Source organism: Somniosus microcephalus, chromosome 3 (genome assembly GCF_052327205.1).
Source record: "Somniosus microcephalus isolate GS21.2 chromosome 3, FLI_Smic_1.0, whole genome shotgun sequence".
NCBI lineage: Eukaryota > Metazoa > Chordata > Chondrichthyes > Squaliformes > Somniosidae > Somniosus > Somniosus microcephalus.
This window is the reverse complement of record NC_140989.1, coordinates 291,475,278-291,489,786: the sequence shown is the minus strand read 5'-3', so window position 1 is coordinate 291,489,786 and position 14,509 is coordinate 291,475,278. Positions and strand designations below refer to the sequence as shown.

The 14,509-nt window shown below is 44.6% G+C and overlaps 1 protein-coding gene across 2 annotated transcripts in view; it reads left to right on the top strand.

The window, feature by feature from the left end:
* The window catches only part of rpe65c (retinoid isomerohydrolase RPE65 c), a 63,690-nt gene that overhangs the window by 36,933 nt on the left and 12,248 nt on the right, over window positions 1–14,509 (top strand). For both annotated transcript variants that reach the window (XM_085982767.1, XM_085982766.1), the window contains 5 exons: window positions 1,719–1,866; window positions 6,003–6,087; window positions 6,902–7,034; window positions 8,810–8,949; window positions 12,225–12,354. In XM_085982767.1, coding sequence (XP_085838893.1) covers window positions 1,719–1,866; window positions 6,003–6,087; window positions 6,902–7,034; window positions 8,810–8,949; window positions 12,225–12,354 — 636 coding nt within the window. The remainder of the gene's footprint in view (window positions 1–1,718; window positions 1,867–6,002; window positions 6,088–6,901; window positions 7,035–8,809; window positions 8,950–12,224; window positions 12,355–14,509) is intronic.

Below are 14,509 nucleotides of genomic sequence, written 5' to 3'. Positions count from 1 at the left end.
CAGTGAGCAGGGTAAATCGTTTTCCGGCCAGGTAATGCCTCCAATGTCGCACAGCTTCCACAATGGCCTGGGCCTCCTTTTCGACAGAGGAGTGTCGAATCTCGGGGCCCTGGAGGGTCCTTGAGAAAAAGGCCACGGGTCTCCCCGCCTGGCTAAGGGTTGCAGCTAGGGCAAAGTCGGAAGCGTCGCTCTCCACTTGGAAAGGGATGGACTCATCCACTGCGTGCATTGTGGCCTTCGCAATATCTCCTTTTATGAGAGTGAAGGCTGCACAGGCCTCTGCTGTTAGGGGGAAGGAGGTGGACTTGATGAGGGGTCTGGCTTTGTCCGCATAGTTCGGCACCCACTGAGCATAGTACGAGAAAAACCCTAGGCATCTCTTCAGTGCTTTTTGGCAGTGGGGGAGGGGGAGCTCCATAAGGGGGCGCATCCTGTCGGGGTCGGGGCCGATGACTCCGTTCTCCACTACACAGCCAAGAATGGCAAGGCGCTTGGTACGAAACATACATTTGTCCTTGTTGTATGTTAGGTTCAGCCGCTGGGCCGTACGGAGGAATTTCTCTAGATTAACATCATGGTCCTGGCCGCGGTCTGGACGGCAGTCCTTTTTTCCCGCAGCCGGAGCAGGTAGCGTTTCTCGCCGGGCAGCGTGCTCTGGGGTGTTTTGCCTGGCCACAAAAATAACATTTCTGTGCCTTGGACATCGCAGCAGCAGTTGAAGGTGGCGGTCCCATGACCCAAGGTTGTGGCGTCCACGTTGCGGAGCGGTTAGGGGAGAAGGCGTCCATATTCCTGTGGGCCGCGTCGAGCGAGAGCGCGAGGGACACTGCCTTTCTCAGGTCCATTTCTCCCTTTTCCAACAGTCTCTGCCGGGAGTAGTCGGACCTTAGACCCGCAACGAAAGCATCTCGGATCAGTCCCTCCGTGTGTGCTGCGGCTGATGCTTCTTTGCAGTCGCAGTCTCGGCCGAGTATCCGTAGTGCCCGTAGGAAGGCCTCCACCGATTCCCCGGGCTGCTGTCTGCGGGATCTTAAGAGGTGCCGGGCATAGACCGTATTTACCGGGCGTGCGTATTGCCCTTTTAGCAGACCGATAGCCGCCGCGTAGGTCGTCGCGTCCTGGATTATTGTATAAACTTGGTGGCTCACCTTTGAGGCCAGGATTTCCAACTTGTTTTCGTCCAGGGTCACAGTTGAGGCTTGCAGGTAGGCCTCGAAGCAACGCAGCCAATGCGCAAATTTGGTAGCCGAACCCGCCTCTTGGGGGTCTAGGTCCAGGCATGTTGGTCTGAGGGCTCGCAGCAGCTCCTGTTGCTCAGCCTTTGGTGCAGCAGCCTGCTGTTCAGCGTTTGGTGCAGCAGCCTGCTGTTCAGCAAATGTCGACATTTTGTTTTTGCTAATAAAATTGATGCGTTATCAATTACTCATAAAAGACTGAGAGTTAAGAGAGTAACTAAAGGCTTTTATTAGCAAAGAACAGAGCATGCCTCTCGTGGTTGACTGGGTTCCAAGAAGGCAGGGGGCTGCAGGTCAATCACCTTTATACCTGGGCCTGTGTGGGTGGAGCCAGCCGAGACATGTTGAGGCATGCATAGGTACAACAGTGTGTAACAACAACAACAACAGTGGTTTACCACAATATTAAGACATTAGAATTTATACAACCAACTGATTCAAATTTTAGTATGCATTTTGTAATGTAATTTTATTTTGGTGCAGGTGGATCTTTGCAACTACTGTGTAATCAATGGTGCGACTGCCCACCCTCACATTGAATGTGATGGAACTGTCTACAATATCGGCAATTGCTTTGGGAAAAGATTTGCATTTGCTTACAATATTATCAAAATACCTCCGCTGCAGCCAGGTATATATATATTTTTTGATCTCTTATGGCTGGAATAGTTCTATCAAAAACTTGGTGTGGGGAGGGGCGGTGATGGAGCAGATGCACACGATTGACTCATTGTTGAAGTCACTGCACTGTATTTTTACAGCAGTGGCTGAAAACCATGAAGTATTAACAGATCAACCCTGTAAACTGATGATGGTGATATTTGTTTCTGGAGTTCAAAAGGACACAGCATCTTTTAGCCTGTTTATATAGCCAGGGCAAACACGTTCCTCATTAGAAAGATGACCACAACTGCTTTCAATGAAAGCAAGTAATTAATCAAAAACTTTAACAAAATCTTCAATTTTGTATTGATTCCAGTTTCAAAAGCAATGTACCTTCATTAGACGGGCAATCTATTTCTGGCAAACGCTGCCTATAGTTATGCATTTCTTCAATGCTGGAAAGTCTAAATGACCCTTTTGCATGTACTCTCTCTTTTCCTCAGTGAAAACAACAACAACTTGTATTTATATAGCACCTTTAACATAGTAAAGTGTCCCAAGGCGCTTCACAGGAGTATTATAAGACTAAATTTGACACCGAGCCACATAAGGAGAAATTAGGGCAGGTGACCAAAAGCTTGGTCAAAGTGGTAGGTTTTAAGGAGGGTCTTAAAGGAGGAAAGAGAGATAGAGAGGCGAAGAGGTTTAGGCAGGGAATTCCAGAGCTTAGGGCCGAGGCAACAAGGCACGGCCACCAATGGTTGAGCAATTATAATCAGGGATACTCCAGAGGGCAGAATTAGAGGAACGCAGATATCTCGGCTGGGGAGGGTTGTGGGGCTGTAGGAGATTAGAGATAGGGAGGGGCGAGGCCATGGAGGGATTTGAAAACAAGGATGAGAATTTTGAAATCGAGGCGTTGCTTAACTGGGAGCCAATGTAGGTCAGCGAGCACAGTGGTGATGGGTGAATGGGCCTTGGTGCGAGTCAGGACACGGGCAGCCGAGTTTTGGAACACCTCAAGTTTACGTAGGGTAGAATGTGGGAGGGCAACCAGGAGTGCGTTGGAATAGTCAAGTCTAGAGGTAACAAAGGCATGGATGAGGGGTTCTGCAGCAGATGAACTGAAGCAAAGGCAGAGAGGGGTGATGTTTCGGAGGTGGAAGTAGGCGGTCTTAGTTATGCTGCCGATGTGTGGTCGGAGGCTCATTTCAGGGTCAAATATGACACCAAAGTTGCGAACAGTGTGGTTCAGCCTCAGACAGATGTTAGGGAGAGGGATGGAGTCAGTGGCTAGGGAACGGAGTTTGTGGCGGGGACTGAAAACAATGGCTTCGGTCTACCCAATATTTAATTGGAGAAAATTTCTGCTCATCCAGAACTGGATGTCGGACAAGCAGTCTGACAATTTAGAGACAGTGGACGGGTCGAGAGAAGTGGTAGTGAGGTAGAGCTGGGTGTCGTCAACATACATGTGGAAACTGACGCTGTGTTTTCGGATGATGCCGCCAAGGGGCAACATGTAGATGAGAAATAGGAGGGGGCCAAGGATAGATCCTTGGGGGACACTAGAGGTAACGATGTGGAAGTGGGAAGAGAAGCGGTTGCAGGTGATTCTCTGGCTACGAATAGATGGATAAGAATTTAACCAGGCGAGTGCAGTCCCACCCAGCTGGACGACGGTGGAGAGTCGTTGGAGAAGGATGGAGTGGTCAACCATTTCAAAGGCTGCAGACAAGTCAAGAAGGACGAGGAGGGATAGTTTACCTTTGTCACAGTCACAAAGGATGTCATTTGTGACTTTGATGAGAGCCGTTACGGTACTGTGACAAGGGCGGAAACCTGATTGGAGGGATTCAAACATGGAATTGCGGGAAAGATGGGCACGGATTTGGGAGGTGACAACACGCTCAAGAATTGAGAGGAAAGGGAGGTTAGAGATGGGGCGGTAGTTTGCAAGGACGGCAGGGTCAAGGGTTGTTTTTTGAGGAGAGGGGTGTTGCGGCTGATTTGAGGAAGAGGGGGACAGTACCCGAGGAGAGAGAACCATTAACAATGTCAGCTAACATGGGTACCAGAAAAGGAAGTTAGTGGTCAGCAGTTTGGTGGGTATAGGGTCGAGGGAGCAGGAAGTGGGTCTCGTGGACAAGATGAGCATGGAGAGGTCATGAGGGGAGATCGGAGAGAAACTGGAGAAAGATGAGTTCAGGGCTAGGGCAGGGGGAACCTTAAGAGGAAGTTTGGCCCGGTGGGCTAGGGAAGGAAGGGAAGTGGCAGAGGCAGCTGATCGGAAGGTTTCAATCCGAGACAAAAGTTCATGAGCTCATCACACTTATTGTCGGAGGTGAGGGTGGAGGAGACGGGAGAGGGGTTTAAGAAGATGGTTTGTGGTGAAGAATAGAAGCCGGGGTTTATCTTTGCATTCCAGAATGATTCTGGAATAGTGAGCAATTTTGGCAGACGAGAGCAGGGCCTGATAGTGCTTTATGTGGTCCAGCAAGATCTGGCGGTGAATGACTAAACCAGTTGTCTGCCATATCCATTCAAGTCTGCATCCTTTGGACTTAAGGGAGCGAAGATGAGGGCCGTACCAGGGGGATTGGCCAGGGTGAGAGAGTAATTGTTTTAATAGGGCATCAAAGGTGGTGGTGAGGGTGTGGTTGAGCAGATCGGTAGTTGTAAGCAAGTTGGGATAGGGTTTTTTCCAGGGGCGGACACAGAAGGAAGTAGGGTTGGCGGCGGGGGGGGGTGGGTGTGTAGGAGGAGGTGGAAGGGAGATGTGGGTGGAAGTGGTCAGAGATGGCCTTATCTGCAATTGACACGATGGGAGTAGCGAGGCCATGAGAGATGGCAAGGTCGAGGTGGTGGTTGGGGAGTTTACATGGAGGGAGAGATTAAGGGAGGATAAGAGGCTAGTGAACTCGGAAGAGAGAGCATGATGAATTAAGATGGAGGTTGAAATCACCGAGGATGAGAAGTTGCTCAGTGTAGAGGGGTGGAATAAGGTGAGATGCTCAAAGGAGGAGAAAGTGCCAGAGGAGTAGGGGAGTGCTGGAGAGACAGTTCCGTCCTGATTAAAAAAGCAAATGTTAAAACCCAGTACAACAATGTTTAATTTCCACATTCTTGATGTCAAGGTTTTTGCCTCTGCAAAGCTACATGGTTTTCTGCTCAATGACTAGTTACTGTTTTTATGGGTTCTGAAACGTACTGACTACACATGGTTGCCAATCAGAAATGTCCCTTCTCTTAAAGGAACAGATGCAGTGAGGCTTACCTATCAAAAAAAGACAGTGTTCCATTTATCTTATTTTATTCACAATTCCCAAACTGGTTTGAAGCTTCAGTGACAAAAAAAGAGTATTTTGTTTATTGTTTTCTTATCTTTATTGTGTTCTTTTCTTATCTTTATTGTATTTTTTAAGTTAATAGATTCTCTGGAAGTTGCATATTTATTAAACCAGTGGATTTGTCCCTAGAGTCAAACTGACTAATCTACTGCAATGAGCCAAAGTGTCTTAATATACTAATACCTTAATTGCAATATTGTTAGTGTTAATGCTTCACCAGAGCACCTCTTGATAACTATTTGTAGTGGGTAAGCAGAGCGTCTATTGAACTTGGCATATTACAATCTGTGCTGTGTCAGAATCCTGGAGTTCCTTACCTAATGCCATTATAGGAGCACCATCATCACAAGGACCACAGCAAAGATCTTAGAGCCAGCTTTGAGCAGCACTGTAGAGTAGTGGGACTTGGATTTTGACCTTTGGAGGAAGAGTCATCCCTGGGCCACTCTTGTACTGCATCTTAGCAGCTACTTTCACAACAGGATTTCCTGAATTCTGTTAGCAGATTATACAAACTTAGAGAGATATTAGTGATGGACATTAGTGAACCAGTTGGGTTTTTTCGACAATCTTTCGACAAAGCTTTCATGGTCAATTTTCTGGTGCCAGCCCATAAATTACCATACTTATTAGGTAACTGCTTATCCTTATGAGCACTTACACTAAACATACTTATCAAACAGGTAAGTATATGTGATCCACAATGAGCATTGTAGACCTAATATAAATAGTCTGTGAAAACGTTCAAATTACAAATGGAACTTTTAAAGGTTAATGATTCTGCTGTGGCTCAACATGCAACTGATTATTACAGATAGGAAAGACGACCCATTGAAGAAAATGGAGGTGGTTGTGCAGTTTCCCTGTAGTGACAGATTCAAGCCGTCCTACGTACACAGGTTTGTATTTTTTTTTTTCAGAGGAGCAATTTTTAATGTTTTGTTTAATAATCCTAGATGCTTTTAGAAAACAAAACTGCCAGCACAGTATTATTAAAAAGTTACAGCTAATCCAGTAAATTCATAGGATAATGCAAATTTTGAGAGTAACTTTATCAACAAAGATTTTTGCAGTGATTTTATTAGATAGTTTGGATAGATCTGAAACATTGTTTCATTTTTCAGCTCAGGAACACTATCAGCTACGTTTTCTGTTGGTGATCATTATCCCCTTGCGGAAAGTACATGAGGTTGTGCGAGGACAGGATTGGGCTCAGTACTGTTGCTATTTCCCCCCGTCCTCCCATTATCATACAATCTGCTGATATTTTGTTATGAAAATGGTCACTTGATAAGCTACCAGAGGCTTTAAAACCTTTTATCTTCACAGCTAAAGCACACATTCTCCAGGAAACATTTTAGCAGCTCCATTATTTTAAATGTGGTCAAGAAGCTTTAATGGGGGTTGCTCTCTCTCAAAATTTAAATTATCATATGATTTTACTGGATTAATTCTAATTTGGCTCAAATTATAATTCTTTTCAGTTTATAAAGGTTCTTAATATTCAAAAGGAATAGGTGGCAATTCATCATGGTCATAGCATTATATTGCTCGCCCTTTTAACGTAAAACATAATGATAGAGGGAATTAATTTTGATTACGCCTCCGAAGCACCTTGCAATGTCTTTCTATGTTAAAGGTTGTATATAAATGCAAGTTGTTGTTGTTGAACTCACTGTTAGTTGTGACCTTAAATCATCTGTATCTATACAGTTTTGGTTTGTGTGAAAACTACATTGTATTTGTGGAACAACCAGTCAAAATTAACCTGTGGAAGTTTCTCTCATCGTGGAGCATGCGAAGTGCTACCTACATGGACTGCTTTGAGTCAAATGATTCCATGGGAGTAAGTAACTGTTCATACATAGAAAGAATTAACATTTTATTTCTGTAAGGAGAATTCTGAGTGATGCTTTTCTAGGTAAAACTTTAACTGTTTAATGCAATTTAATAAATTCAAATATGATAAAGCATTGAACTATGTTCTTCTCATCATTGGTCATATATTCAAAAATAACTATATAGATGAAGCTATGGCACTATTTTGAATATTAGTTACAAACTGATATCAAAGTACAGGAAACTTTGTGCTATCCGGCACCGACGGGACCGAGCTGTTGCCGTTCCCTCAAAACTGCCGGACACACCAGCGTTAATGTTGAAGCATACGGAACTTTTCATCTCCGTATCTGACAACAAACACTGTTGCTTAGCAACAGCTTCTAAACAGTCGGCCCGTACCTTGGAAGCGTCTCTGTAGCTTAGCAACAGCTTCAGAGAGACTTTCCAGAGCCTGACTGTTGGGGGAAAAAAAGCCACGAGAAGGAAAAAAAAGCCACGAGAAGAAAAAAAAACCTAACAAAACGGCTCCTGATTTTTGCCGGTGGCTCGAGCTTGCCAGACACTTAGCCTCCGGATAACACAAAGTTTCCTGTACAGATCTACTCACAATGTATCTGATATGGGTAGGTGTCTAAACGAAGCAAACCATAAGCCCCAATTTGTTTGACTTAAGGAGTTGGGTACTTATAGATCAGTATATAAGTATATATTACTGTATATATAACTGTCTGTAGCTTTGTCATCATTCCTATTTTATTTGTGTTACTATAACGAAAGAAGTTTACAGCACAGAAGGAAGCCATTCAGTTAATTGTACCTGTGCTGGCTCTATGTTAGAGCAATCCAAAACTAATCCTGCTGCCCTGCTATCTCCCCATGGCATAATATCTTTCTCTGCTTCAAACATTTATTCATTAAAAAAAAAGCAAACCAAGCACACAGGTTTATTTCTAGAGGGATAGAATTGAAAAGTAGTGAAGTTACACTAAACTTGTATCGAGCCTTGGTTCGACCACACTTGGAGTACGGTGTACAATTCTGGTCGCCATATTATAAAAAGGATATAGAGGTACTGGAGAGGGTGCAGAGAAGATTTACAAGGATGATCCCAGAAATGCGAGGGTATACCTATCCGGAAAGGATGAACAGGCTGGGTCTCTTTTCTCTTGAAAAGAGAAGGCTGAGGGGTGACCTAAAAAATCATGAATGGTTTTTATGGAGTAGATACAGAGCGAGTGTTTCCACTAGAGGCCATCAATATAAGAGAGTCACTAAGAAATCCAATGGGAAATTCAGAAGAAACTACTTTACCCAGAGAGTGGTGAGAATGTGGAACTCACTACCATAGGGAGTGGTTGAAGCAAATAGTATAGATGCATTTAAGGGGTGGTTAGCTAAGCATATGAGAGAGAAGGGAAAGATGGAAGGAGGCTCGAGTAGAGCATAAACACCGGCATGGACTGGTTCAGCCGAATGGCCTGTTTCTGTGCTGTATATCCTATGTAATCCTATATCATTTCTCCTTAAAAGGCACAATAGTCTCTGCTTCAGCAAAGCATTTGATGCTCTGCAACCCCCTCTAAAGAAATTTCTCCTAACCTCTCTCCTCCCCTCTTAGTGCTAATTTTAAATTGATCCTATCCATCCCAACATGGTGTATGTACAATGCTTATGACCCTCCTAACAAATGTAGAATGGCATTGCCCTGATGGTATGGTTATGGTTGGACAGAAACATTGGAAGAGTTCCAGTTTGTCATAAAAGTATGTGTTTTTACAGACCTGGTTCCATGTTGCCAACAAGAAAACTGGTGAATACCATAAAATCAATTACAGGACTTCAGCATTTAATATTTTCCATCATATTAATACTTATGAAGACAGCGGCTTTATTATTGTTGATGTATGTTCCTGGAAGGGGTAGGTGCATACAGTAATTAGTTATCTGGTGTTTGTAAAGAAACAACATCTCAATGTTTATTTAAAAAAGGTTGTTAAACTGCACTCCTCCAAATTCTTGACCAATACCCTCAAGTACTGATTCATACTGAACAAGTGCATCTGTGTTCACTATGGAGAAAGACGATGTAGATATAGAAATCGGGCAAGGGGACTGTGACATACTTGAACATATTAGCATCGAGAGGGAGGAGGTACTAGCGGTTTTAGCAGGCCAAAAAGTGGATAAATCCCCAGGCCCGGACGAGATGTACCCCAGGCTGTTGTGTAAGGCAAAGGAGGAGATTGCAGGGGCTCTGACACAAATTTTCAGAACCTCTCTGGCCACAGGGGATGTACCAGAGGACTGGAGAACAGCTAACGTAGTACCATTATTCAAGAAGGGTAGCAGAGATAAACCAGGGAATTACAGGCCAGTGAGCCTAACATCTGTGGTAGGGAAATTATTGGAAAAAATTCTGAGGGACAAAATTAGTCTCCACTTGGAGAGGCAAGGATTAATCGGGGCTAGTCAGCATGGCTTTGTCAAGGGTAAATCATGTCTGACCAATCTGATTGAATTTTTCGAGGGGGTGACTAGGTGTGTGGATGAGGGAAATGCTGTGGATGTGGTTTACATGGATTTCAGTAAAGCTTTTGACAAAGTCCCGCATAGGAGACTGGTCAAGAAGGTAAGAGCCCATGGGATCCAGGGTGCCTTGGCGCGTTGGATCCTAAACTGGCTGAGTGGCAGGAGGCAGAGGGTGATGGTCGAAGGTTGCTTTTGTGACTGGAAGCCTGTGTCCAGTGGGGTACCTCAGGGATCGGTGCTGGGTCCCTTGCTGTTTGTGATCTACATAAATGATTTGGATGAGAATGTAAAAGGTATGATCAGTAAGTTCACAGATGACACAAAAATTGGTGGGGTGGTAAATTGCGAGGAGGAAAGCCTCAGGCTACAGGACGATATAAACGGGTTGGTCAGATGGGCGGAAAAGTGGCAAATGGAATTTAACCCTGAAAAGTGCGAGGTGATGCATTTTGGACGGACAAATAAGGCAAGGGAATACACAATGAGTGGTAGGACCCTAGGAAGTACAGAGGGTCAGAGGGACCTTGGTGTACATGTACATAGATCCCTGAAGGCAGCGGAACAGGTAGATAAGGTGGTTAAAAAGGCATATGGGATACTTGCCTTCATTAGCCGAGGCATAGAATATAAGAGCAGGGAGGTTATGATGGAGCTGTACAAAACGCTGGTGAGGCCACAGCTGGAGTACTGTGTGCAGTTCTGGTCGCCTCACTATAGGAAGGATGTGATTGCTTTGGAGAGGGTGCAGAGAAGATTCACCAGGATGTTACCTGGGATGGAGCGCCTCAGCTATGAAGAAAGACTAAACAGGCTGGGGTTGTTTTCCTTGGAGCAAAGAAGGCTGAGGGGGGACCTGATTGAGGTGTACAAAATGATGAGGGGCATAGATAGGGTAGATAAAGAGGAACTTTTCCCCTTAGTAGGGGGGTCAATAACAAGGGGGCATAGATTCAAGGTAAGGGGCAGGAGGTTTAGAGGGGATTTGAGGAGGAACTTTTTCACCCAGAGGGTGGTTGGAATCTGGAACTCACTGCCTGAAAGGGTGGTAGAGGCAGGAACCCTCATAACATTCAAGAAGCATTTGGATGAGCACTTGAAATGCCATAGCATACAAGGCTATGGACCAAATGCTGGAAAATGGGATTAGACTGGACAGGGATTGATGGACGGCGCAGACACGATGGGCCGAAGGGCCTCTTTCTGTGCTGTATAACTCTATGACTCTATACTGGAGGACGCAGTCATTGGACGCTCTCTGATTTCTCAATTGTGGCCATCTTTCACGTGTGAGCCCAGGAAATGAGCATCAGCAGGCTATCCAACTGTATCATAGAATGATACAGAACAGAAGGAGACCATTCGGCCCATTGTGCCCGTGCCGGCTCTTTGATAGAGCTATCCAATTAATCCCACTCCCCTGTTGGTTTCCCGTAGCCCTGTAATTTTTTTTCCCTTCAAGTATTTATCCAATTCTCTTTTGAAAGTTACTATTGAATCTGCTTCCACCACCCTTTCAGGCAGCGCATTCCAGATCACGACAATTCAGTGTAAAAAAAAATTTCCTCATGTCGCCTCTGGTTCTTTTGCCAATCGCCTTAAATCTGTGTCCTCTGGTTAACGACCCTTCTGCCACCGGAAACGGTTTCTCCTTGTTTACTCTATCAAACCGTTCATTATTTTGAACACCTCTATCAAATCTCTGGCATCACAGCTCGGCAATAGAAAGCTTACAAGAATAAGCTGGGGCTTGACTCCCCATTTGATTTTTTTCCCTATGCCCTCTTTTCCATCCATGCGAAAGTGCCAACTTTTCACTCACTACTTCCCCAACACTAATAAAATTAGCAATGTGGGGCAGGGCCAGACTTGGGGAAAATGCCATCCTGGGTGAACTTGTTTTTTGGAACCCTTCATTTGAGTTTATGTATGTAGTAGTATTAGTGAAAGTTTCAGAAATAAAGCTGCAATCTCAAAAGTTTTTTATAATTTAAATAATAAACAATATAATCATAATAGCTAAGTGACACACAAACTAAATAAATTAAACACTAAACTAATAAATAACAAACTTAATTCACCAAGATATTTTGCGCCATATCATTCTTGATAGACAGGATGGCCAGCGAAGATAGCCTGTCGTCTCCCATGGTCGATCACAAATATGTTTTTATGAGCTTCACTTTGAGAAGCTCCGTTCGCTGCTTGCCACCGATACAGGCATGGTTAACAGGATCCTGAGTGCTATCCATGTGTTTGGGAACTTGCTCTTGAAAGTTGGAAGTTTGCTCTTCTTGAGGAGCACTACAGTCTGTTGGAAGCAGACTTTGGCGATCACCAAGTTCTTTGCAGAGATCAACGCCGTTAATGCCAGACCCTCTTGGCTATGGCACCACCGCCCCCGACCACATTGCTTTTCCGTAAGGCTGGCCCTGGTGTGGGGAAATAAACTAATTCTCACCATGTGTATCATTCATTTGTGCTATTACAAGCTGTACCACCACATTCTCCAGTATTAACATTTCTGTTAATTTTAAATGTCCAAATGATTTGCTAGTGTACAGTGCATTAAACCTTACATTAAAGTTACATTATTTTAACAACCTTTTTGCCCAATCCCTATCTCATGTGAACTGTTTTAATGAATATTGTATCACTTCCAATACAGGTTTGAGTTTATATATAATTACCTGTGGCTTGCCAATTTACGTGAAAACTGGGAAGAAGTTAAAGTGAATGCAAGAACGGCTCCTCAGCCAGAAGTGAGGAGATACATCCTACCATTGGATATAAACAATGTGAGTTTTAATTACTGTGGAACATTAAGGGGAAAGGGCATTTACCTCCCTGAGCTCTAAGTCTGAAACAATTACAGACAGGTGGATCTCTCATTTGGCTATAAAGGCCATAAGTAAAATTAATTTGTCATAGGCTTACAATGTAATAATGGTCAGTGGTCCAAGACATAAAGCCACCAGTACAGCAATAATTGCGCTAAATGGGGCGGGGAGGTGGGGAATAGCAAATGCTGAAAAGTTGAAATAAAAACATTAAATTCTGGAAATGCACATCAGGCCCTTCAGCATTTGGAGAGAAAAGACAGGTTAAGATTCTGATGAAGCATCCGCACCTAAAACATTAACCCGTCTTCTACATTTTTAGGTGTTGAAGGACTTGGTGTATATTTCCAGCATTTTCTGTTTATATTATAATTGACACTGTGAATGGAGGCCAACAAGCTAACATTCAAAATAGAAAGTTTAAAGGGACACAGATTACTATTTTGTTAAATACACACAAGTGCATAAAAGGTTGGCCAAAATAAAATACTTGAGTGGGATAATTATTCTTGAATTATGATTTATGTAAACGTCAGTTAATAGATCACCCAGGAAGGTTTAAAATCTAATCTCAGGTTAGCTGATTTTAGCTAGGGTGACAATTTGGGTGCTACCAATTAGCCTTAGCATCAATAAGGTAGAAGGAAAATCAACCAGGGTTCCTGCTGGATAGACATTTGAGGAGTGAGCAATTGAAAGGTATTTGTTGTGTATGTACCTTTAAGGGAAGAACTGGTTTTAGACTGCAGTACCGGCAGTGACCACCCCTGTATAAAAGGCCCTAGCAGGCTTCTGTATTTCAGTCTGACGTTACCCTCCTGTTCAGTAAAGTACCTGTTAAACTGTTCTCCCGAAGTCTGTGTATTATTGAGGCGCAGACTTTACAGTGGCGACGAGTAAGTTCGAACTCACCTGCAGTGTTGCATCATCTCACGGGGATCTCACCCTGAGAGGAGGTTTCTTGGAGGTCGTAGTCTGACAACGGGCGTCGACCGCGGGCAACCGCCCAAAGGATTCATCGGTGTTCGGAGAATTGCGGGAGAGGCTGTGGAGAGCTGTGCTTGGCTCCCCAGTTAAGGTGTTCCAGCAAATCGTGCTCGATCGAGCAGCTCTACAAAACGGGCCACGCAGCGTCGCCGGGAAAAGAAAACAAGAGAGAGGGTGGAGCGCACAGGGCGCGGTCGGTGCTCAAGAACCGGGCAGCGGAGAGAAAATAAACGGGGGGAAGGAAAGCGAGACGCGCCGAAGCCGCGGGTCGCTGCCATTACCCTGTAGAACGCTGGGAGCAGCGTGGCAGCAAGGGAAAGAAGGAAAAGTGCGGGAGGCGCCGTTTTATCCCGTTGGGGAAGAAGGAAAAGCGCGGGAGGCGCCATTTTATTCCATTGGGGAAGAAGAAAAAGCGCGGGAGGCGCCATTTTAAATCACCCAAGATGCCGAAAAGTGGCAGTATCACTGCTTTCGACAACGAGGTAGAAGACTGGACCACGTATGTGGAAAAAATTGAAGTGTACTGCAAGGCAAATGAGGTGGCCGATGGAAAGAGGGCGTCGGTATTATTGAATTTGATGGGCGCGAGTACGTACGGCCTATTGCGGAATTTAATTATCCCAGCTAAACCAATGGAGAAAAGTTTTGAGATTGTTAATATTTTACAGGAACCCCTAAACCCTACACCGCTGCTGATAGCAAAAAGATTCAAGTTCCATAAAAGAAACCAGCACAAAGATGAGAGCAATGCTGACTATCTTACAGAACTACGCAAGTTATCGAAGCACTGCCAGTTCGGAGCAGGACTGGCAGACACCTTACGGGATAAGTTTGTCTGCGGGCTCCAGAGTGAAGGAACCCAGAAACGATTACTTTCGAAAAAGGACCTGACGCTAGAACAGGCTTTCAGCGTGGCAGTATCCTACGAAGCAGCAGCACGGGGAGCTGCGGAAATAAAACCGAAACGACAAGAATACAGCGCTAACGAAATGGCGTATGGAGCAGAAAAGTGCTATCGCTGTGGCAGAACAACCCATGAGCAGAAGGACTGCTGGTTTAAGGACAAAGTATGCAGGCAATGCGGAAAAATGGGACATATAGCAAGAGTCTGCAGGTCGGGAAAGAA